General features: G+C 51.1%; 1 protein-coding gene across 1 annotated transcript; it reads right to left on the bottom strand.

Moving 5' to 3' along the window:
- Positions 1 to 19,985: 19,985 nt before the first annotated feature.
- LOC120709686 (transcription factor jun-D-like) lies at positions 19,986 to 20,591 on the bottom strand. Its single transcript, XM_039995357.1, has one exon. It carries the CDS (start codon positions 20,589 to 20,591, stop codon positions 19,986 to 19,988), a length of 606 nt encoding a protein of 201 aa, XP_039851291.1.
- Between the last annotated feature and the right edge of the window lie 5,011 nt (positions 20,592 to 25,602).

Genomic DNA, 25,602 nt, shown 5'->3' with positions numbered 1-25,602 from the left:
CTGACTTCCTAGCTTGATCGCCGCGTCCGAAGGGTTTTTTACTTTTGCTTCCTGCAGCTGTATCGGCGTCGATGCAGCAGCTGTTGGCCGTGATGCAAGGGCCTGGAACGACTGGGATTCTCCCTCTCGAGAAAGGTTTGTGGACTTTTTTTTATTTTTTTTTGTCTCTTGAACTATTTCTAGAGTTCCCGAAGGTGATTTTGTTTTTGATTCAGGGTTTGAGGCTACGGTGGCTGAAGCGTCCACCTCCGACGCTGCTTTCATCGTTGGTGAGCTAAGTAAGAGGCTTACCCATGCTAGTCGGATGTTAATACAAAAGACCAAGGCAGATGCTAATCTTCTTGAGAAAAGTGCCACCGAGAGATTGAGCTTGGCTGATAAACTGCGGCGGGCTGAGGCGGAGGTTCTCGCTCTGAGAGAGGAGAACCAGCAACTGAAGGTTAAGTGCTCGAAGTTGGAGTCAACCGCTTCGGATAACGAGAGGGTTCTAGAGAGCCTACGGAGGGCTGTTGAGGAGGATGCAAACGAGAAATCTGCCCTTAAGAGTAGGATCACGGAGTTGGAATGGGTTCAGGCTAGAATGGCAGAACTCGAGCGGGTCATACCCGAGGTTGCCAGACGGGCCGAAGGAGTGTACCAGGAGTACAAGAAGGCTCTTGGTGCCCTTGGAGCTGAGCCTTTGCCCTTGCCTAAGCCGGTCGAAGGTCTTCAAGTTTTCTTTTTGCTTTTGGACTGGTTGAAGTCGGAATTTGAAGGCCCTGGCGAGGTGATGAGCGTGGCAAATGACAACGCGGCCTCTGTTTCCTTCAAGGGGCTTGTTGGAAATCTTCTTCGTGTCGGCGCAGTTGATCTTGCCCGACTGGATGGTTTTCAATATGTACCATACGAAGGTTTGGCGGTCGAGGTGGAAAAAATTCAAGAGTTGAAGGCTTCTTTTTTTGAGCGTTTCTGGGAAACTTCTGGCAAGGTTGCTGTTCGGACTCTGGCTGCCGCAGCTGCTGAGGTAGGTTTTTTTTTGATTGGTTTTGTCTATTTGGTGCAGGAGGCATCTCCTGATCGTCCTTCGGAGGATAATCGAATGTCCGAGGATCAGAGATCTCCTTCGGGGACTGGTGCTGCTGGTTCTTCCGGGGCTCAGGTCTAGAGATTAGCTTGTGGAGATTTGTTTCTAGGACTTGGATTTTTTGTAAATATTCCTGTACTGCAGGACGCGAACAATGCTAGGGTAAAGATGAGCTGGGTGGCCTTCAGCCTTGCTCACCCTGGGTGCAGCGTAGCGGAGTACTTATTTTGGTCCGGTTGTGACTCGTTGTAATTTTTGCTTTGTTTCCCGAACGTTACCTTTGCGAGGTCCTTGAAATGAATGATATTCTCGCATGTCTTTCTTTGTGCATCCTTCGCTTTGTATCCCTGGATGCATCCTTCGAGATGCTTTGTTGTATGCATCCTTCGAGGTGCTTTGTTGTATGCATCCTTCGAGGTGCTTTGTTGTATGTGGAAAAAACTTCTAAAATTTTGTTATTGTTATTACCCGACGAGCTAAGTGCGATAGTAATGTTTAGAAAAACGTCTCCCCCCTTTCTCGCACTTGGCTCGTTGGGTCCTTAGTTCGAAGGATGCGTTAAGACTGTGCTTCGGGTTGCCGTTTGTTGGCATCGAAGGTTATCATGAGTTTGCCCGAGGCAGTGCGCGCGAGTTTTGTTTTTGGAAAAACGTCTCCCCCCTTTCTTGCGCGTTTTGTCTCGAGTTGTGGTCGGATGATGGATGCCAATTACTTGTAGAAAAAACATCTCCCCCTTCTGGCATCCGTCTTTCGAATTCCTCGGCGTTTTTTTTTACTTATTGTGCTTGTGCCGAAGGTTTTTTGGTCCGGACCTTTAAAAGGTCGAAGCCCCTTGGCGTTATTTTTGCACTTATTGTGCTTCTGCCGAAAGTTTTTTGGTTCGGACCATTAAAAATTCGAAGCCCCTTGGCGTTATTTTTGCACTTATTGTGCTTCTGCCGAAGGTTTTTTGGTTCGGACCATTAAAAGGTCGAAGCCCCTTGGCGTTATTTTTGCACTTATTGTGCTTCTGCCGAAGGTTTTTTGGTTCGGACCTTTAAAAGGTCGAAGCCCCTTGGCGTTATTTTTGCACTTATTGTGCTTCTGCCGAAGGTTTTTTTGGTTCGGACCATTAAAAGGTCGAAGCCCCTTGGCGTTATTTTTGCACTTATTGTGCTTCTGCCGAAGGTTTTTTGGTTCGGACCTTTAAAAGGTCGAAGCCCCTTGGCGTTATTTTTGCACTTATTGTGCTTCTGCCGAAGGTTTTTTGGTTCGGACCATTAAAAGGTCGAAGCCCCTTGGCGTTATTTTTGCACTTATTGTGCTTCTGCAGAAGGTTTTTTTGTTCAGACCATTAAAAGGTCGAAGCCCCTTGGCGTTATTTTTGCACTTATTGTGCTTCTGCCGAAGGTTTTTTGGTTCGGACCTTTAAAAGGTCGAAGCCCCATGGCGTTATTTTTGCACTTATTGTGCTTCTGCCGAAGGTTTTTTGGTTTGGACCTTTAAAAGGTCGAAGCCTCTTGGCGTTTGGATAAGTATTCAAAGTTTGTGGATTCTGCATACTTTGCTAACTTACTGTTTGGTGCCGCATGTAGGTGTTTGCCGAAGCTTGTCACTTGGGCTGCTTCGGTGAAGGTGACAATTTGTTTGGGGAAATTCATTGTATTGAAATTGCTTACAATGGGTCCGCCTCGTCAAAAACCTCACCTCCGATGTGGAGTTTCCCCTTGTGAGGAAAAGAGTACGGCCCGTTTGCAATGTAAAAAAGAACTGAAAATAAATTCGAAGTTCCGCAATCGCTTATAGCTTCGCGATGTGTCCTTTTTACAAGTTTATATGTAGAACTTTTTGAGGCTGTCTGCGTTCCAAGGATGTTGCAGCTCGTTGCCTTCGGCGTCGGACAAGTGGTATGACCCTGGCCTGTTACTCTTGATTACTAGGAATGGCCCTTCCCACTTTGGTTGAAGTTTGCCGGAGGTTTCGGCATTTGGCTTCCTTTTCAGGACCCAGTCTCCGACTGTGATGCCCTTTTTCACGACTTTCTTGTCTCTCCACTTCGTGGTTTCTTGTTGATACTTTTCTAGATTTTCTGAAGCTTGGAGGATGTCTAGTTCTATGAGGTCTTTGTCGTCCGAGGGGGTGATCTCGGCTTGATGTGTCACCCTTAGGCTTCGATTTTTGAGTTCTTCTGGTGTCATTGCTTCGGCACCATATAATAGCCTGAATGGGGTGAACTTGGTGGTTCTTGATTCTGAGGTGTTGTGGGACCAGATGACTTTTGGTAGTTTGTCTGCCTATTTTCCTTTTTTCTGTTCGAACAGGCACTTTTTGATGCTGCCGAAGATGATGCCATTGGCTCTTTCGACGGCACCATTGGATTGCGGGTGATACACCGAGGCGAAGATTACCTTCGTGCCCACGCTGTAACAGAATTCTCTGAAGATTTGTGAATCAAATTGTTTCCCGTTATCTACTGTTATCTCTCTTGGGACCCCGAACCTGCAGATGATGTTCTGCCAAAAGAATTTTTTGATCGTTTCTGAGGTTATGTTGATTAGTGGCTTGGCTTCGATCCACTTTGTGAAGTACTCGACAGCGACTGCTGCGTACTTGTAGTTGCCCTGTGCTGTGGGTAGAGGTCCCACTAGGTCAATTCCCCATCTTTGAAGAGGCCAGGTCGGGGGTATCAGCTGAGTTGGCTCCGAAGGTTTTGAGCATTTTGGACCCATCATTTGGCATGCTCTGCAGGTTTTCACTATCTGCTGAGCGTCCTTCAGCGCTGTTGGCCAGAAGAATCCTTGCCTGAAGGCTTTGGATACGAGTTGTCTAAAGCCAATATGTGATCCGCAAAACCCGGAGTGAATTTCCTTGAGGAGCTCGATTCCTTCGGCTATGGATATGCATTTTAACCATGGGCTGGTTACACCTGACTTGAACAACTCTCCCTCGGAGATTACATAGCCTCTCGCTCTCTGGAACATTTTCTTTTCCTCATTTTCATCTGGCAGCTCGATGTTTCCCCGAAGGTACTTCATTATGGGTGTTCTCCAATCTTCGGCTGAGATGACTGAGACTTGTTTTTCTTTCTTCGGCTTGACCGAAGGTTCCGTGATTTCTTCGAAAAATACATCCGAAGGTAATTGCTCTTTTCTTGATGCTGCTTTTGCTAGCTTGTCAGCTTCGTCGTTCATGTGTCTCGGGATGTGAACGATGTCGAAGCCCTTAAAATACTTCTCCATGGATCTGACGGCATCGAGGTACTCGATGAGCTCTGGCTTTCTTGCCTCTGAGTCTTTTTCGATATGATCTCTGATGACCTTTGAATATGTTTTTACTATGAAATTTTGATGGCCGAGGGCTTTCATTTTGCGAAGGCCCAACAGCAAGGCTTCGTACTCAGTGGTGTTGTTGGTTGATGATTCAAAGTTGCCAAAGGTCAGTCGTGCTGCGTATCTTGTTTTTGCTCCCGAAGGAGACTCTATGATTGCAGCGATGCCGGCTCCGTCGTTGCACCAGGCCCCGTCGCAGTGCACAATCCAGGTTTCAGTCGGAGGTTTCTCCCTGAAGGTTGGGGATGTCCAATCTGCAATGAAATCTGCCAATACTTGTGATTTGATGGCTGTTCTTCTTTCGAAGTCTATGTAAAACTCGGAGAGTTCTGAAGCCCATTTGGCAATTCTGACAGATGCCTCTCTGTTACTGAACAAATCATGCAAAGGTTGATCTGTGACCACTATTATCTTGTGAGCTTCGAAATAGTGTCGAAGCTTCCGGGCAGACATGACTACTGCATATGCGATTTTTTCTAGCTCTGAGTACAGGAGCTTCGAGCCAGCGAGAGCTTCTGATACGAAATAAATAGGTAGCTGCTTCTTTTTCCCTTCACTCTCTCTCTCTCGAGCACGAGCGCTGCACTGACTGCGGAGTAGGATGCTGCGATGTACAGGAGCAGCACATCCTTCGGGTCAGGTGAGGTCATTTTGATCATGTTTTGTAGGTGGTTTTTTAGTGCCTGGAGGGCTTCGCTTTGCTCGGGGCCCCACTGAAATTTGTTTGCGTTGCGAAGGACCTTGAAGAATGGAAGGCTTCGGTCTGCAGAGCGGGGGATGAATCTGTTTAGGGCTGCTATTCGCCCTGTAAGTTTCTGTACGTTCCTGATGGACTTCGGCTCCTCCATTTTCCAAAGGGCTTTTACTTTGTCAGGGTTTGCTTCGATGCCTTTTGTGGAAACCAGGCATCCTAGCACCTTTCCTTTGTGAACTCCGAAGATGCACTTGTTGGGGTTTAAGGACAGCCCTGCTTTTCTTAGGCTTGCGAAGGTTTCGGCCAGGTCTGCCACATGGTTGCTTCTTATTAAACTGGTTACAACGATGTCGTCAACATAAGCCAGGACATTCCTTCTAAGTTGGTGTTCTAAATCCTTACGAAGCAGTAGGTGCCGAAGGGTGTTATGAAGCTTGTTTTCTCTTCATCTTCCTTTCTCATCCATATCTGATGGTATCCAGAGAAGCAATCCAGCAGAGACATGAGTTGACTGTTTGCTGCGTCATCAACGACTCTGTCGATTCTTGGCAGCGGGAAGTCATCCTTCGGACAGGCTTTGTTTAGGTCAGTGAAATCGATGCACATCCGCCATTTGCCATTCTTCTTTTTGACCGGCACAGTGTTTGCCAGCCATGTTGGGTACTTGACTTCTCTGATGACATTTGCATCTAGTAGTCTCTGGACTTCGGCCTTGACTGCTGCGACCTTTTCATCTGCCATTTTGCGAAGCTTCTGCTTCTTCGGCTTGATGTTTGGGTTGATGTCCAGGCGATGCTCAATGATGTCTCTGCTGACTCCCCGAAGGTCGCTGGCGGACCATGCAAAAACATCTTGATTCTTGCGGAGGAACTCGAGAAGTTCTTTCTCCTCTTCGGGCTCTAGGGTTGCATTGATAGTGACCATTTTGTCGGGGAGATGTTCATCGAGGGGGATCTTCTTAACTTCGCAGTCTTCTTCGAAGGTTGCTTTCTCGCTGTCCTTTTGCTGCTCTTTGAAGGTAACGGGCTTGGATTCATTCCGAAGGTTGTGTACATTTTTCTGTCCTGGGGTGTATCCCCGCTCAATGTCCCGCGTAAGTTGCTGGTCTCCGCGAACGGTGATGACCCCTGCGGGAGCTGGCATTTTCATACACAAGTATAGTTGATGGATGATAGCTTCGAACTTGTTGATTGTCCCTCTTCCTAAGATTGCGCGGTACGGGTAGGGCATTTCTACCACATCGAAGGTGATGTGCTCGGTTCTTGCGTTGGTTGTGTCTCCGAAGGACACAGGTAGTGATAGCTTTCCGATTGCGTTCACTCTCTTTCCTCCGAATCCCATTAAAGGGATGTCCGAAGGCTGAAGCAGGCTTCGGTCAATACCCATCTTATCAAAGGTGTCAGAAAATATGATGTCTGCTGAGCTGCCAGTGTCAACTAATATTTTGCCAATCCTCCAGCCTTGAATGTTTGCCTCGATGACGAGGGCATCTGTGTGTGGGTAGCTGATGAGGTTGACATCTTCTTCGGAGAAGGTGATAGGAGAGTGTGACCACTGGGTTCTCTTGGTTGGACCTTCGGAGACGATGCAATGGACTTGCCTGAAGTAGTCCCTGCGCTGCCTCTTGTTTTCGAAGTCCAGGGTCGATCCTCCGGAGATGGGCATGATCATGCCGAAGGATGGTAGTGCCGTGGGTTGGCTATTTGTGATTTGGTTTTCTTGCTTTGGTGGGTGAGCTTGGGGTGGAGGTAGCTGCTCCTGAGTTGGTTGAGCTTGGGTTGTGGTTTGAATGGGTTGCGTTTGTGGGTTTGGCTGCTGCTGCCAATTGTGATTGTAGTTGTAGTTAAACATGGGTGGGCGGTACGCTTGTGTAAATGGGGGAGGTGGAATGTATGAAGGTTGTGTGTACTGTATTTGTTGAGAAGGTTGGTTCTGTGGCCATGTAGTGTGCCCAACTAGCTTGGCTTTTTTCTCGGCCTCCATTCTATCAAGGGTTTTCTTCTTCTCCGGGCACTGGTTTGTTCTGTGGTCGGAGTCAGATCCGTGGAAGTGACAGAAGAATTTTTTGGGGTCGCGCGAAGGTCCACGACCTCGGCCCCTTCCTCTGCCGCGACCTCTGCCTCGTGCTCCGGACGAAGGTTGCTTATCATTTGTGCTTTGGTGCTCTGGTGGTGTCAGGAAGGGATCGAAGGTCATTTGGTCCTCATCTTCATTCGAAGGTTCCAGAGGTAAGACGAGCTGGTGAGCTGGCTGCTTTTCTTGCTGCCATGTTTGTTGGTTGTATTTCTCTGCCTGACGCATGATTCTTCTTTGCTCGACCCTTCTGCGATGGTCGGCGTCTGACTTTGCGTACTTTTCTGCTTCTGAATAAAGCTCCTCTAGAGTCCTCGGAGGTTCTCTTATGAGGTGTGAAGCAAGTTGGCCAGGCAGTAGACCCTCGATGCATTTCTCTATCGCGTCCTTCTCTGGGAAGTTTGGGATTTGAGCCTTCTTTTGGATGAACCTTCGGAAGTAGTCGTAGAGAGGCTCACGGTCATTCTGGGGGCATTTGAAGTCTTTTACAGTGTTGGCGTTGAGCCTTCTGAAACCTTGGAAGTCCTGTAATAGCCTTCCTTTCAGCTGATACCAATTGTTGATTGATTGCGGGGGTAAGTACGAGTACCAGTTGGCCACCAAACCCTCGCAGGCCATGACGAAGGACTTGGCCATGGTGGAGTCGTCACCTCCGGCCGAAGCGATGGTTGCTTCGTAGGCCATGAGGAAATGGGTTGGGTCTGTTGTAGCATTGTACTTGGGGAGCTGTGTTGGCTTGTAGCCGAGCGGCCATGAAGTTCGCTGAAGAGCGACTGAGAGTGGCGAAGTTGGGTCAAATGGAAGGTTGACAGGTGGCGGTCTTCTGTCTTCATTTTGTGCGAAGGCTGTCTGTAGGATGTAGCGGTTTTCTTGCTGAGAGGATCCTTCGGGAATTTCTTGGTATGCCCTCTGCAGGTTTTCAACTTCTGCCTCCATCTCTGCTAGCCTGCGCCTGGCCTCGGCTAGCTTGTTTGTTTGGTCCAGTGCCCTCTTTTTGGTTGCAAGCTGAGCTTCGATGTTCTTTTTCTTCATTTCCAGGGCCTTGAGCTTCAGTGCTGCTTCTGTGAGTTGATGAACAGTGTTTTCAGTGTTATCAGCCGGTTCTTCATGAATGGCAACTTCGTTGGTGATTTCTTCGATCCTTGGGTTGGTTCCTTCGAGTTGTGGTTGAGGGCCATCGAGGATACGGCCAGGCTCAGTGGTGCTTGTGGTGCCGGCGGTGGCTTTTTTCTTCGCTGGGGCCATCGAGGGTTGTCTTTCGTGCAGGAACGGTGGGCGCCTCTGTTGGGATCTTTGTTTCTTAGATGCTCAAACAGGGAGCATGAACAATACGAAGACAATGAAAGCAGATGTCGAACTTTCCAGTAAAGATTAGAAAATTCAACCCTTTACACTGTGGAGACAGGGGGCTATTTATACCCCTAGCCCTCGGCTAGGTTTTCCTAAATTGCCCCCTCCCAACTCATTTACAGCTCACTCTTGGCCGGTTCCGGGGTAAAATTACAAGATGAGAGGTTTACAAATCCGACCTTCTCACGCATTTGGAGGGTGTACAACTCCGACCTTCTTACATACTCACGTTTTACTCACGTGTCTTCAGTCGACGAAGGTCACCATAACCTTCGGGTACCTCCGGGAGCTTGGGTCTTGAAGGTCTCATCAACAACCGGTCAGTCGTCACCGTTCCCGGTCGCGGGCTCTTCTCCCGAAGGTCTCGAACTTCGAGTTTACGCTTCCGGGTAGACGTTCGTCACCTTCGACGCGGTGGAGACTAAATCCTTCGGACCGAAGGTCTTGGAGCTTGTGCTTGCGCTTCAGGGTAGCTATCCGTTACCTTCGGCCTTCGGAAGGTGATATCCTTCGGACCGAAGGTCATGGTCTTCGAGCTTGCGCCTCTCAGCGTTCATCCGATACTTTCGGGTGCGCTTAGCTCCATTTCGTTGTAGCCCTGCAAACAGGTTAGGGAGCATTTCACAGGTTAGGGAGCATTTCCGAGGGTGAGGGCTTGACCCGAAGGTCCAATCCCCAACAGCGGCGGTGCTCGCGGAGGCGTCGCTCTTCCTGTTCGAGAAGGCCTACTAGACATGGAAGGTCTCCGTCCGCAAGCTGCTCCACCAGGTGAGCGCCGAGTGCAAGCTGGGCGCGTACGGGCTCGTCTCGCTCACGCGCTCCGTGTCGCCGGTGTAACACCCTAATTTAATTTTCCTATTTAATAATAAATTTAATTGGCTTTATTTATTTTTTTCTAAGGTTTATTGTGTTTAGGTTTGCATTTAATCCAATTTCGTTCCTCAAGTAATTAAAATTTTATCATAAGTTTAAACTTGGTTGCTGCATCATGCTGGAACATTGTTTTGTTAGTTTGAGTGCTAGAGTGAATTCAAATTCAAATTTGAATTCAAATAGTTTGGTTTGATTTAGAAATAGAAATAGAAGAGGAGAAAAAGAATAGGAAACCCATATCCAAACTCAGCCCAGCCCAAAATAAGAAGTCAAACCAAAACACCAACCCAACTCGGCCCAGTGACCAACCCAACAGCCCAAACTCGCGGCCCAGCCCGGTCTGCTTCCGCGCTTCTTCTCCTGGGCCGCTCCAACCGCGTGCCACCGGCCCACGCCGCGGCCTGCCCCTCCCGCACACCCCGCCTGACGCCTGGGCCCTGCAGCTCAGCGCACGCGCGCAGCAGCATCCCGCGCGACGCGCCTCTCCGCCCGACTGCCAGGCGGGCCAGACCTGCCAGTCCCACACCGTGCGCCGCTCGCTCCAGCCCGGCTCGCGCGCGCTCCCACCAACCGCCCCTGGCCCAGCCAGGCCACGCCCCGCGCCCCCATCTCCTTGGGCCCGGCCTGCCAACGCCCCGCGCTCCTCCCTCTCACCCCGCGCTCACCCGGGGCCACCTGCAGGCAGCCCAGCAACCCCGCCCGCTCTCAGCCGCTTCGCCCGCGCGCGTCGCCCGCTGACAGGCCGACCCCACGCGTCAGGGTCGTCCTCCTCCTTCCGAGTCGCTCACCCGCGCAACAGAAACTGCCCGCGATCCCCGGCGAAGCCCACGCCGTGATTCCCCGCCCGGGCGCGCACGCCAAGGGCGCTCCGCCGCCCTATAAATGCCGCCCGCGGACCCCCTGCTCCCTCCAACCCTAGCCGCCACCCCCCTCGCCGCTCTGCTCCGCCGCGCCCTGCTCCGCCGAGGACCGGCCACGCCACCTCCCCGCCCTCGCCGAGCACTGCTGGAGCTCCGCCTCGAGCCCAAGAAGCTCCCCGAGCCGCTGTCCCCTACCCCGGACCCCAACCTCACCGGAATTCCTCCGGAGCGCCGCCGTAGGTAAGTCCGGTCCACCGCCTGTTTACTCACCGCCGGCGACCCCCGCGCCTCTGTGACCACCGTGGCTCCCACGCAGGCCCTCCAATCGACGATCCGTGGAGCCCAGGAGCACGGAAAGGACCTGCAGCGCCCTTCTCCTCGAAACCCCCCCCCCCCGCGTCCCCGCCGGACCTCGCCGCCGGTCATCTGCGCTGCGCAATCCGACCGCCCAAACCCTCGGTGAGCTACACTCCAAACCCCTCCTTCCCTTGCGCCAGTTTCCGTAGCCCGTAGCCCTTGGCATCGCCCGGCACACTCGCTCCGGCGAGCACCTTCGCTGCAGCGCCGCCCCTCGCCGTAGCGAGCCACGCCCAGCCCCTAATCGGCCGTTTTGAGTGCCTAGGTGGTTTAGCCGCCCCGCGCACAAGCTCCACGACCAAACCGCAGCCCAAAATACCGCCTGTAGCGCCCAGGCCGCCCTCTCCGACGAGTTGCCGGCGAAGCGCCGCCGCGGGGACTCAAGTCCGGCGAGTCCCGCCGCCGCCCGCGCGTCCGGCTCACCCCAGCCACCGGATCTGAAAGCTACGGCCATGATTAGATCCCGAAGACCTTAGATCTAAACCGTTAGATCCAGATCCAATGGCCCATACGCGTGGATACCGCTTCAGCCGGTTCTTTTGCTAAAGAGCCCCCCAGCTTGCTTGAAATAAACCCGCCGTCCCAGCCTGCTCAAAAATATTTCTAACCAGGCCCAGTTTTTAGGTTTTAGGCCCCTGGCTTTCCTGGTTTTTGTACCCGCAGTCCAGACAGGTAGTTTTTGCGAGTTAGACCTTAGATCTACCCAGTAATTACGTTTTAGTCCCTGGTTTTTGCAGAAAACCCCCTGGAACTTCAGTTTTCTTACAAATAAACCCCTAGAACTTGTTTTTAGCCTAGATTATGCGTTTTAGCTCCGTTTTTAGCGTTCTTTATATCCACGGAATCGTTGTAACGCGTAGAATAGTTTTAGACTAGTTTAGTGTGCTGTTTTTATGTATTGTTGTACTGTTTCTTAGTTTTTGTTAGAGTTTGCTTGTATGCTTATTTTTGTGCATTGTTTTGGCCATGTGTTCGTGAGTAGACGTTGATCCATCTGAGGAGCCCCAGTACCAGTACCCGGAGCAGCAGTCTTCTGAGCACTTTGAGCAGCAGCAGGAGCAGTACGAGGAAGGCAAGTGTAACATGAACAACCTATCATCTTTAAATACAATTTCATACTGCATTTTAATACTGTATGCCATAAGGAATTTCCTAGCCAGTTTATATCCTTTAAATATACCTTTGGGTTGCATTTTGGTTAGTTGTGCTAGGTTGCTGCGCTATAACACACTCTGGTCCTTTTTTTAAATTGATTAATGGTTTACTTGAATTTAATTCTGAGAGTGGCACTCTGTGTGGCTTGAGTGGCCCACGTCTCGTTAAAATTGGCTTTTGTTAGAAACATGGTTTAGGGGGCCAGCACGGTGCTTACTGCCTGGTTGGCCACTCTCCATAAGGACCGGTTCATAGAGCGACAACCTGGGACAACAGCGCTACCACAAGGCTAGAATGGGATAGACTTGGCGTAATAATTAGATCTTTTTGGTTTGGAGTAACTTACCTGCGGGGCAAGAGTAGTAAGCTTCAATGGTCCCTGCTCCTCCGGCTTGGTCTGTGCTACGTGCTTGTACCCCTGGAGGTGGGCCCCATCGTCGCTGACCTAACTCTCGCGGTTACGCCTTACCAACGAGATTCTTTTTAAAGGCCTCGTAGTGAGTCGCTGGCCATCTCACCTAAGGAAGTGTGATGAACAACTGGCGTAGCTCACGACTTGTGGGTAAAGATGTGCAACCTCTGCAGAGTGTAAAACTGGTATACTAGCCGTGCTCACGGTTATGAGCGGCCCAGATCCTCCTTTTGATTAGTGAAGTTATCTCCTTCCGACGAGGGAGGTGCTTCTCGAGGTTACCTTGGTGGCTTGGTCTTGGTTTGGTTCTCAGTAGTAGTATGATTAATTCTGATTAATTACTATGTAACTGGGTTAATGGTAACTCATCAACTCGTAGTAAATAGCTTTAATAAAATTTTGCCAACACTTAAAAGCTAATGCCGTTGAGTCAGCCAACCTTAGAGCCTCATAGTTTGTGTTATACTTGTTGAGTACAAGTTGTGTACTCACCCTTGCCTCTTCTCTACTTTTTCCTCTCGGCTACGCTACTGCTGCTCAGTTCCTGCCGACACGAGAGAGTTCGTCCAGCGCTACCAGGACTACGAGGACTTCTAGGTGTTCGTCTCCCAGTCGACGTCCCTGTGGCGCCCTGCTTCAGCTTCGGAGAGCTTTTTCGTATTTTGTACTTCGCTTCCGCTGTATCAGACATTTATGTCATTATTGTAATAAATAACATTCGTAATTCGATTTATTATATCTTTTTACGTGATATGTGCTATGATATACTGTTCATTCTGTTGTATATACGTGTGACTTGATCCTGGCACGTATATGATTGCTCGGTTTATGCTCTTTTATAAACCGGGTGTTACAGAGTGGTATCAGAGCCGTATCGACTGTAGGACGAAGCCTAGATAGTACTGGTCGAGTTTTAGGACTTCTTCTCTCCAATCCTTGTCTGCTGAAACTATTTTACTATTATACCCCTTGACTTCTTTGACTTTTTACCCACCTTGCCTTGATTTCTTCTCTGAAGAATAGTTTTCGTAGATTTTGGCCTGAATCAGTCACCTGACCACCATGAGTTAGTTAGGTGACCCTTTTATAATAATACGATAGCACGCTCTGCGACGCGTTGTGTTAGTCGAGTCGTGTGTTAAACTCGGCTAAGTTGTGAAAATTGTCTGCTTGTTATTATGCTACATGTTTTATTTGGATTTTTGAATGATTGCATAGCTTAGTAGTTTGAATTTGTTTAAAGAAAATCACTCAGATGCTAAAGTTAACTAATTAATAAAATGAGTTAGATCGTTGGGGGTAAAAAAAAACCATCCACTCTATCCTCTCTACCTTATCCTGCCTTGGGTTTCTTCTGTCTTACTTGTTGAGAAGAAGGATAGTGCGAAGAGGATGTGATATCCAGGGATCACCGACAAGGACGTCACCGACGAGGACGTCGGTTTCTGTAAGGGGGTAGGGATGTGACACCCCGGCCTACAACTAGTACAAGAGAAGTTGAGAATCTCTCAGACGAAACCGAAGAGTTATGCTCTAGTTCCTAGTTCCCGGATTTATGTGACATTTATCTGGAGTTATCAGCAGTAATGCCTGAGCAGTGTTATCTAAATAGGATAGAACCTTAAATAATGGAGTTTTTCTCTCTTCCTTGACCTTACCCATCTGTGTTTCCTTTTGCCCCAGCTCAGATGTCGGCAGAACAAAAAGACCTTGGAGACAGTGCGATGGGTGATGGTGAGAAAACTTGCCAGTGTTGCCAATTCTATGGTGTTCCTTGTCGGCAAGTTCGTGCGACTGAAGATGAAGCCACAACTAAAAGGAACCAGAGGTTGTTCTCCGGTACAAAGAGAAAGATGCCTCATCAAGGGCAGCTAGCGGAGGATTCCCTTTTCCTTGACGGTCCATCGGTCGGAGAGCTACAGACCATGCCAAAGAGAAAGGATCCTAAGTGCTCTAGAGATACACAGGTCGAGAACCAAGCACTCTATGATTATGTTGATGGGTTGACTATCACTATGAATGTGATCCAGCCACGCGGTCGCAAGGAGTCCAAAGAGCAAGCAGCAGAAATAATGCAAGATGTGAAGATAAGTTCACAGGGAGGTCAACCAAGTAGCGCCATTCACCGCCACCGCATGTGCTACAAATGCGGGCAAAAAGGTCATTATGCTAAAAGTTGTCCAGCACCTCAGGCTCCACGGCAGGCAGGACAGCAGGGGCGCCCAGCCCAACCCAGGGCGCCACGACAGGGGAAGGTGAACCACGTGACGGCCGAGTCAGCAGCCAAGGCTTCTAACGTGGTTATTGGTACATTCATGGTCAACTCTTATCCAGCTACGGTGCTTTTCGATACCGGTGCTACTGATTCTTTCATTTCCAAGTCATTTGCCGAGCAGCATCGTATACCAGTTTCGTGTATGAAGACAGCTATGGTAGTTACCTCACCTGGGGGCCAGATACACACATGCTCTATATGCTCCAGAGTTAGTATTGTCATAAGGGGGGCAGAATTCCGCACTGGTTTGATCGTCATTGATGCCTCGGGGATAGATGTGATTTTGGGCATGGAGACCCTTACCAGATGGGGAATCCGTATTGATTGTGCTCAGCGAACAGTTCACTTGTCAGCATCTGATGACCAAGAGGTGACAGTCAGTGCTACGGAGTCTTTTGGTTTTCTTCATCAGATGGAGGCTAGACCCACGGATGGTATTCGCGTGGTGTCTGAATGCCCGGATGTCTTTTCGGAGGACTTGCCAGAAGAAGGAAGAGGAGTTGATGAAGACCTATCCTGATCTCTTTGCTAGCCAGCCCAGAATCTCGGGACGAGATTCCTGTAAGGGGGTAGGATTTGTAACACCCTAATTTAATTTTCCTATTTAATAATAAATTTAATTGGCTTTATTTATTTTTTTTCTAAGGTTTATTGTGTTTAGGTTTGCATTTAATCCAATTTCGTTCCTCAAGTAATTAAAATTTTATCATAAGTTTAAACTTGGTTGCTGCATCATGCTGGAACATTGTTTTGTTAGTTTGAGTGCTAGAGTGAATTCAAATTCAAATTTGAATTCAAATAGTTTGGTTTGATTTAGAAATAGAAATAGAAGAGGAGAAAAAGAATAGGAAACCCATATCCAAACTCAGCCCAGCCCAAAATAAGAAGTCAAACCAAAACACCAACCCAACTCGGCCCAGTGACCAACCCAACAGCCCAAACTCGCGGCCCAGCCCGGTCTGCTTCCGCGCTTCTTCTCCTGGGCCGCTCCAACCGCGTGCCACCGGCCCACGCCGCGGCCTGCCCCTCCCGCACACCCCGCCTGACGCCTGGGCCCTGCAGCTCAGCGCACGCGCGCAGCAGCATCCCGCGCGACGCGCCTCTCCGCCCGACTGCCAGGCGGGCCAGACCTGCCAGTCCCACACCGTGCGCCGCTCGCTCCAGCCCGGCTCGCGCGCGCTCCCACCAACCGCCCCTGGCCCAGCCAGGCCACGCCCCGCGCCCCCATCTCCTTGGGCCCGGCCTGCCAACGCCCCGCGCTCCTCCCTCTCACCCCGCGCTCACCCGGGGCCACCTGCAGGCAGCCCAGCAACCCCGCCCGCTCTCAGCCGCTTCGCCCGCGCGCGTCGCCCGCTGACAGGCCGACCCCACGCGTCAGGGTCGTCCTCCTCCTTCCGAGTCGCTCACCCGCGCAACAGAAACTGCCCGCGATCCCCGGCGAAGCCCACGCCGTGATTCCCCGCCCGGGCGCGCACGCCAAGGGCGCTCCGCCGCCCTATAAATGCCGCCCGCGGACCCCCTGCTCCCTCCAACCCTAGCCGCCACCCCCTCGCCGCTCTGCTCCGCCGCGCCCTGCTCCGCCGAGGACCGGCCACGCCACCTCCCCGCCCTCGCCGAGCACTGCTGGAGCTCCGCCTCGAGCCCAAGAAGCTCCCCGAGCCGCTGTCCCCTACCCCGGACCCCAACCTCACCGGAATTCCTCCGGAGCGCCGCCGTAGGTAAGTCCGGTCCACCGCCTGTTTACTCACCGCCGGCGACCCCCGCGCCTCTGTGACCACCGTGGCTCCCACGCAGGCCCTCCAATCGACGATCCGTGGAGCCCAGGAGCACGGAAAGGACCTGCAGCGCCCTTCTCCTCGAAACCGCCCCCCCCCCCCCCCCCCGCGTCGCCGCCGGACCTCGCCGCCGGTCATCTGCGCTGCGCAATCCGACCGCCCAAACCCTCGGTGAGCTACACTCCAAACCCCTCCTTCCCTTGCGCCAGTTTCCGTAGCCCGTAGCCCTTGGCATCGCCCGGCACACTCGCTCCGGCGAGCACCTTCGCTGCAGCGCCGCCCCTCGCCGTAGCGAGCCACGCCCAGCCCCTAATCGGCCGTTTTGAGTGCCTAGGTGGTTTAGCCGCCCCGCGCACAAGCTCCACGACCAAACCGCAGCCCAAAATACCGCCTGTAGCGCCCAGGCCGCCCTCTCCGACGAGCTGCCGGCGAAGCGCCGCCGCGGGGACTCAAGTCCGGCGAGTCCCGCCGCCGCCCGCGCGTCCGGCTCACCCCAGCCACCGGATCTGAAAGCTACGGCCATGATTAGATCCCGAAGACCTTAGATCTAAACCGTTAGATCCAGATCCAATGGCCCATACGCGTGGATACCGCTTCAGCCGGTTCTTTTGCTAAAGAGCCCCCCAGCTTGCTTGAAATAAACCCGCCGTCCCAGCCTGCTCAAAAATATTTCTAACCAGGCCCAGTTTTTAGCTTTTAGGCCCCTGGCTTTCCTGGTTTTTGTACCCGCAGTCCAGACAGGTAGTTTTTGCGAGTTAGACCTTAGATCTACCCAGTAATTACGTTTTAGTCCCTGGTTTTTGCAGAAAACCCCCTGGAACTTCAGTTTTCTTACAAATAAACCCCTAGAACTTGTTTTTAGCCTAGATTATGCGTTTTAGCTCCGTTTTTAGCGTTCTTTATATCCACGGAATCGTTGTAACGCGTAGAATAGTTTTAGACTAGTTTAGTGTGCTGTTTTTAATGTATTGTTGTACTGTTTCTTAGTTTTTGTTAGAGTTTGCTTGTATGCTTATTTTTGTGCATTGTTTTGGCCATGTGTTCGTGAGTAGACGTTGATCCATCTGAGGAGCCCCAGTACCAGTACCCAGAGCAGCAGTCTTCTGAGCACTTTGAGCAGCAGCAGGAGCAGTACGAGGAAGGCAAGTGTAACATGAACAACCTATCATCTTTAAATACAATTTCATACTGCATTTTAATACTGTATGCCATAAGGAATTTCCTAGCCAGTTTATATCCTTTAAATATACCTTTGGGTTGCATTTTGGTTAGTTGTGCTAGGTTGCTGCGCTATAACACACTCTGGTCCTTTTTTTAAATTGATTAATGGTTTACTTGAATTTAATTCTGAGAGTGGCACTCTGTGTGGCTTGAGTGGCTCACGTCTCGTTAAAATTGGCTTTTGTTAGAAACATGGTTTAGGGGGCCAGCACGGTGCTTACTGCCTGGTTGGCCACTCTCCATAAGGACCGGTTCATAGAGCGACAACCTGGGACAACAGCGCTACCACAAGGCTAGAATGGGATAGACTTGGCGTAATAATTAGATCTTTTTGGTTTGGAGTAACTTACCTGCGGGGCAAGAGTAGTAAGCTTCAATGGTCCCTGCTCCTCCGGCTTGGTCTGTGCTACGTGCTTGTACCCCTGGAGGTGGGCCCCATCGTCGCTGACCTAACTCTCGCGGTTACGCCTTACCAACGAGATTCTTTTTAAAGGCCTCGTAGTGAGTCGCTGGCCATCTCACCTAAGGAAGTGTGATGAACAACTGGCGTAGCTCATGACTTGTGGGTAAAGATGTGCAACCTCTGCAGAGTGTAAAACTGGTATACTAGCCGTGCTCACGGTTATGAGCGGCCCAGATCCTCCTTTTGATTAGTGAAGTTATCTCCTTCCGACGAGGGAGGTGCTTCTCGAGGTTACCTTGGTGGCTTGGTCTTGGTTTGGTTCTCAGTAGTAGTATGATTAATTCTGATTAATTACTATGTAACTGGGTTAATGGTAACTCATCAACTCGTAGTAAATAGCTTTAATAAAATTTTGCCAACACTTAAAAGCTAATGCCGTTGAGTCAGCCAACCTTAGAGCCTCATAGTTTGTGTTATACTTGTTGAGTACAAGTTGTGTACTCACCCTTGCCTCTTCTCTACTTTTTCCTCTCGGCTACGCTACTGCTGCTCAGTTCCTGCCGACACGAGGGAGTTCGTCCAGCGCTACCAGGACTACGAGGACTTCTAGGTGTTCGTCTCCCAGTCGACGTCCCTGTGGCGCCCTGCTTCAGCTTCGGAGAGCTTTTTCGTATTTTGTACTTCGCTTCCGCTGTATCAGACATTTATGTCATTATTGTAATAAATAACATTCGTAATTCGATTTATTATATCTTTTTACGTGATATGTGCTATGATATACTGTTCATTCTGTTGTATATACGTGTGACTTGATCCTGGCACGTATATGATTGCTCGGTTTATGCTCTTTTATAAACCGGGTGTTACAGCCGGCGAGCATGAGGCTCGACCTCGCGCCTCGGCTCTGCTATGCTCTGCGGCGATGGCCGGGCAGCGATGCGCGTCCCCGGCGAGCGGCCACATGCACGACCGCCGCGTTGCCGGCGAGCTGCCGCGCAGGCACGACCGCCGCGCCGCCGCCGCACGCGGCTCCGCATGCCGCGGCCGCGCCCCGCCGCCGCGCGTGGCTCCGTCAGCCTCGTCGAGCTCCACCTGCCGCGGTAGGGTCCCGCCGCCGCCCACGGCTCCGCCGGCCGCGGTCGCGCCCCGCCACGCCCACGATCTCGCCGCTGCGGTCGCCCTCGTCAAGCTCCGCCGCCCACAGCTCCGCCAGCTGCGGTGGCGCCCCGGCCGCTGCCGGCACCGCGCGCGTCACCACGCCGCGGCCCTAGTGCGCGCCCTGAACGGGCGCCGCCAATCCTCGGCCGGCGCCGCCGGCTTCACGGAGATGGACCCCGCCACCACGCCATCGACGCAGATGGCGCGGTACCACGGGCGGGCCTCATCCACGTGCTCGTAGACGTCGCGGAGATGGACCCCGCCGCCGGGGCTCCTCCCTGCTCGAGCTCCATGCCGTCCCTCAACACCTCGAGCTCCGCGGCTCTGTGCTGCTAAGCGGGCCCCGCCTCGCGGCTCGGGACCGCGACGGTGGCTGCGGCACCGTGCCTCGTCTCGTGCCGCAGGGGCCGCCGCACCGTGTCCTGCCCTCCGCGCCGTGCCCTGACCACCCTCGCCGCCGCGCCATGCTGTGCGCTGCTGGGGCGGCCGTGGAGGCCGGCGGCTCGCAGAGGCCGGCGCGCGGCGTGTGTGGCAGCCCTGCCTCCTCACTATCTTTCCCTCAAGTATGCGAAGGTAGAAGATAATAAAACTTAAGGATTTTTTTGCAAATACTCATGCCCTTTGAAGGGGTATGGATCTAAGTGGCACAACGTAACAAGTTCATGGTGCCAAATTTCGATTTTGCAAGTTCGTGGACCCAAGTGGCACCTGGGGACAAGTTCGAGGGCCGCTGGTGTATTTAACTCTTTTTTTGTTATGACCATGGGTCATACAGAAGGAAAGGCGTTTTCGACGAAGGCGTAAATGGTTGCGTGCGTGAGTTGTAACGTGTTGTGGGCCCGCATGGTCAGTGAGGGTTGCCTGGGATATAGAGTAAGCGAGCTCTGTAAGCAAACGTGGACAATTTTGATTCTGAGGCTGTTCGCACTGGGACACTCTAAACGCTACTAGAGGATGGCTGTAGAGGAAAATGGCATGCAGCGGTCTACTATATTGATTACCGTAAGATTAGGTATCCTCACGTTTCCTCAATAGACAGAGGTGTCCCGTATCCTCCTCTCCTCCTCCATCGTCAACTGCTCGCAGCAGCCCGCCGGTAGGCGGAACCCGTGGGAGTCCCTGGCCCCTGCGCGCCCGTCCTCCGCTGGCAAGCTCCTTCCCCTCGCCGGTGCCACCACCGCTGGCCCCTCCTGCCGCTGCTTGTTGCGCTGGTGGCCGCCTCCCCTCGCCCTGCTCCGCGACATCACCGCCACCGCGACCCACCCACGCCGCCGCCGCCACCGTGAGGGCCTCTGCCTGGCCGTGGGGAGGGAGGGAGCTCGCGCAGGCCGGCAACGCGCTGGTGAGGGAGGGAGGACGGCCGCGCGCCGCCGTGGCAGGGAGGGAGTGGAGGACGGCCGTGGCCGGGAGGGAGATGAGGACCACCGTGGCCATGGCCGGAGCCGAGCCGAGCCCTGCCGCCGCACGTCCTCCCCGCTGAGCCTCCGCGGCGGCGGCTCCGCCCTGCCCCGCCACGCCGCATCCCGCTCCGCTCCGCTCCACGTCCTCCCCGCCGAGTCTCCGCCACGGCAGCTCCGGGAGGCAGGGGCAGGCACCGGCCCGCGCGCGCGCCATGGACGCCACCACGCACGCGAGGAGGAGCCACGGCAAGGTGGAGGTGCGCAGGGGAGGCCGATTCGCCGCCGTAGGGGAGGGAGAGAGCGCGGGCGGCGGCGTGTCAGCTCGTGGGTGGGGAGGCGCCGGTGAGGGAGGAGGATGGAGGACGCGCGCGCCGTCGGGCTCGTCCCCTGCCGCCGCCGGGCTTGTCCCACGCCGCCGCAAGCAGAGGTGGGCGAGGCCGGCGAAGAGGGGGCCCTGCAGAACGGGTAGGACTAGGAGCTCGCGGCCGCCCCAGCTCGCCACGCCGCCGCGTCCGCCCATCCCAGCTCGCCATGGCCGGCGCGAGCGAAGGGAGGGAGGGAGGGAGGAGGGTGCTGCGAGCTCAGGGGAGGGAGGACGTGGGGAGGGAGAGGCCATCCCGCGTGCTGCCCGGCGCCCTCGCTCTTGGATACGGTGCCGGGGGCTCTCTCGGCCTCCGCGCCTGCTGCCATGGCCATTGTTGGCGCCTACCAACGTCACCACCGGAAAAGCAGCGATGACGCCCACAGACGTCAGTTTTAGGTGGCAGTATTTCATGAATCACGAATGAATCCGCAAGCGCACGGAATACCGCTGTAGCATTTTACTGCGGAAAGACGGTGAGTGAAGAGATATAGACTAGTTGATGAACTTTATCTAGATTGGATATTCTCATGCATAAACAGGGGTAAGATATATAACATGGTAGGAGGTAGTGTGACATACACAAACTACCCTCTTGGATAAATAAATAAAAGAAAGATAAAAGATGCTCTAGGCCGGGAGCAAGGTAGAAGTTAGAGATCGAGTCAACTGTGCTAGGTTAGCTATATCTATACTATCTCATTGGTTAGATCGTCAGAGATTAAACTACACAACAGGGAGACCGCTATCGAAGCAACGGGAGGAGCGCGTACACCCCGGCAGCTTTATGCACCTCCTACCCCCCATACCGAACATGGAGGATTACTCGGGCTCGGACAGGGCTGTCACCACCTGCCGTCTACCTCTACAAACCGTGGATATAGTTGACATCCAGCAACTCTTAGCTAATCTAGACACCATGTCTACACTAGTAAGGGATACTCTAGTGTCCCGCGCGGAGCTCCCACCCTCCGGATGGACAGACATCACACTAGAGCAAACATACGAATACTGGAGCAGTTGATAGAGTTCTAAGCACGAAATACTAACCATCTCAAGCACAGGGCGACCATACAAGGCAAGCATTGAATAATAACGCAGTCATATCAAGAAGTATATATCCGATAACTCAGAACATACTTCGAGCAGATATCGGTAACCATAGTCTAATTCTATTACAAACAACTGAATATTACAAGAGAGAGCTAGAGATGAACCCATACCAGACTCTCGAGCAGATCCGGCGACTCGAAGACTCCTAAACTTCTCCTAAACTCCATTAGGCCTAAAGACTATGCAAGATGATCAAGAGAGGAGATGAAGTGTGGTGTGTGTGTGTGTGTCTTATTCTCTATCCCCCCTTGTATTTATAGCAAGGAGCCACGGGTGAAAACCTGCATAACCGACTTGAGCAACCAGTGAGGAGGCGACATGTGGCAAAGTTGAGGCGGTGGGGTCCACGAGCCAGTTCGGCCGACCTGGTAGGTCAGTCGGCCTGCGCAGGGCTCCAACCACCCCCATCTTCTTCTGGTAGGTTGTCTTGGGCCTCCTCTTGTCTGAATGCTGGGACTTTCCATGTCTTAACTGCGTTTGGGTTGGTTCTTGGGCTACACTTGGTCCATTTGAGCCTGAATCGTCGCTCTGATATTTTCTGTGATTTTATGTCAGGCCAAAGTGTGCTTGAAACATGCATATTAGTTAAAAAATACAACTTGCATTTTCTAGAAGGTAAAGTGTGGTTTAGGAACTTTATTGGATAAATATGCGTGTAAGAAATTCAAACTCTCATGATTTTCTGATCAAGTTGACGCCTGGAAATGATCGTTAGTGAGCGTCAACAAGATCCCCCAAGCTGTCCTTTTCTTGTCCCGAGCAAAGTAGGTCAAATCAGGTTGTTGATCAGAAAATCACTTTGACTCATACCTTACCTATTATGTCATAATCTGAAGCAAAGAGATTCATCTATTAGCTTAAATAAGTTGGCTATCATACCTTTGCACAATTACCTTACTCCTTCATGGGTCTTTTTAGCTGTCTCCTTGTCTTGGGCTGTTGAGAGTTAGAACGGTGCATAGAGTAGTACTTACTTGCTCATAGATCTGCGATCCATCTGGAGATACTTTTGGAAAGATTTTTTTTTTTGAAAACATGGCAAAGCTCCCAGGATAACTCTCTCGAGCCACTGAACTTGTATTTCCTTACCAGGGCAGTAACCGCCATTGATCTTTCCTACTACTACAAAACTTTTGTGGAGCTCAAGGTAGGATAAGAACGGGGCATACTTGCATTCCATATATTGTAAAGTCAAAGAGATGATCCATAGAGAAACAAGTCATGCAATCTCGATCACAAGGTGCAAGTGTATGAATGGATGGATGGACGGATAGATGTGGCTTACTCCTTGAGGCAATGGTTTTCTCTCTCGAATCATCCCTGTTTCTATCTCTCTCTCTCTCTCTCTCTCTTTTTGAGACATGGCTACCCCTTTTTCTCTCTTTTCTTCTTTTTTTTGGGTCATGCTTCTTTGGCATGCCATCTTTTCTCTTTTCGAGGTAACCATAATCTAACTTTATTTTATTTCAGGGATGTTCTACGAGAGAGATCACCAAGACATGGAGCATTTATTAATGTGGAATGGATGGATGGAGGTGCTAATTCCCAGTGTAGGAATGTAGCAAAAGGATGGGACGTGTACGTGCTTATGATCGAGAAAGCATGAAAAGCATCTCACTAGGGTCACACAATTTGACAAAACTCAGCAGAACATCAAGCAGCATATGTGTAAGGTTTTTCATGGAATATGACATATGGCTCTGGTAGGACATTGCATATCACTGGGAAACTTGCCTTTTTAAATTTTCGAAAACAACTCCAGATTTCAAGCATCACTAGAACAAACTTGCACAACTTTATTTACCATATATAAACCCACAACAACTTAGACTTGGATCAAGCATATGCAACCCAAGGAACTTTCAGGTTCATTGGCAAGGTATTACATAACCAACAGATTTAAATTCAAGAGAACTCTCATTTTCAAACTAAGCACAACAGAAACAATGGAGCAAAGCAAAACTCATCCTTTCAACTTATCATAAGGAGTTAAAACATTCTTACCGCGCATGATGAAAAAGGGAAATAAAACAGTAAATTTTTATTTTGTTTTTAAATGTTTTTATTAAATTTTATTCAAAAGCAAATAATGGGATATAGTTGACTTAGGGGAGGGAACCTCCCCCAAGCTAGCTCTTGGTTTAGGGTCCGAAAAGCATGACCTTTCTCCATACCTGATCAGATTGAGATCATTTCGTCCGTACCTGGAGAAGTAGTAGCGGTCGATGACGTCTTGTTCTTCTTGTGCCATTTCTTCTTGGTCTTCTTTGATGGCATAGACGGCACAGGAATAGGATCCTCGGATGTCGGATAGACGATTTCCAGATCTTCCCATACTGTATTGGTGATGAAGTCAGGGATCTTCTGGTCGTTTTCCACTGGCTCGGTTGATGGAGTATGAATCTCCCAATCCTCCCAAACTGGCTTGGATGTGGAGTGATAGTCTTGACCATCCCAACCGGGTTCTGCCCATAACCCTTGTTTCTAACTATCCTCATGAATCAGGAATACCTCTCTCTTGTTTTGAAACTTGAATTTCATGGTTTTTCCCATGATACGGAGGCTGATTCTTTCTGTCCCTACATCAATTCTGGCATTTGTATCCTTGAGGAACGGTCGCCCAAGTATGAGTGGAATACCAAGATCTTCTTCCATATCAAGGACTACGAAGTCCACCAATATGTAGGTATTCTTGACTTTCACCATTAACCTTTCCATAGCTCCTTCTGGATATCTTATCGTGGAATCCGCCAGCTGAACACACATAGTAGTAGGGGAAATTGATGGATAGCCTAGCTTTTTGAACGTTACCTTGGGCATGATGTTGACACTGGCTCCAAGGTTACACAGGGCGTGATCAAATTCATAATCGAAGATTGAACAGCTGATCACTGGGGTTCCGGGACCTTCTCTTATTGTAGCTGCTAACTCGCCCCACTCACCTCTTCTTGGGCGTGTGAGCTTCTCTGCATAGCTGAGGGGTGTCCTGCTAAGTGGCTCTTTCCACATAGCATTTATAACATTGACGCTTTCTAGAGTTATTCGAGTTGCCCCGGAATCTTCCCTAGTTCAGCAGTAGGTGTGGCAACAGCAAGCTGAGCCAATTGAGTTTATAGCGCCTTATTGAAACTCAGCTGGTTCTTCATAGCGGTGGGGAATCCGTCCATCTTGGCATGGATGGTCTCCATTGATTTGTCTATAGTGGCCAACTTCTTCTGAAGGGATTCATTGATCTTCGCTTGGCCGTAGATAAGATCTCTCAAGGTAGGTTGGTTAGGATTGAAAGAATTTGAACTTCCATTACCTTCTTGATAGTATGGGCGTGGTTGATTCCACCCCTGACCTCCTTGTGGACGAAACCCATTATTGCCATTGAGAAATAAAGCTTCCTCTTGGCGAGCAATTGTTGCCCGAATGTCCAACATTCTCGCAGACCTCGCACGTCATGCGAGTTTCCAAGGCTTGAAGTGTTTCCATTTGAGCCTTATCTTGGGAATAATCCTCAAATTTCTTGAGGAGGAGATCAATCTTCATAGCGAGCATGTCGGTCTCCTTGACAGAGTGCATGCCTCGCTGGCGTGGTTGGAGGCGATCATCGCTCCAACCTTGGTTGGACACCATCTTCTCGATTAAAGATGTAGCTCTTTCAATGGTCAGCGAGAACAAAGCTCCACCCGCAGTGGCATCCACATGATCACGGGATGATTGAGGCAACCCGTTGTAGAAGTTCTGTAGAATAAGACAATTGTCC

This window comes from Panicum virgatum, chromosome 5K (assembly GCF_016808335.1).
Source record: "Panicum virgatum strain AP13 chromosome 5K, P.virgatum_v5, whole genome shotgun sequence".
In the NCBI taxonomy this organism is placed as follows: Eukaryota; Viridiplantae; Streptophyta; class Magnoliopsida; order Poales; family Poaceae; genus Panicum; species Panicum virgatum.
The sequence above is the reverse complement of the archived record's forward strand: the minus strand, read 5'-3'. Positions and strand labels throughout refer to the sequence as shown.

Coding starts and splice junctions, on each gene's coding strand:
- LOC120709686 (XM_039995357.1), bottom strand. CDS start 20,591: ATGGCGCGCGCGCGGGCCGGTGCCTGCCCCTGCCTCCCGGAGCTGCCG.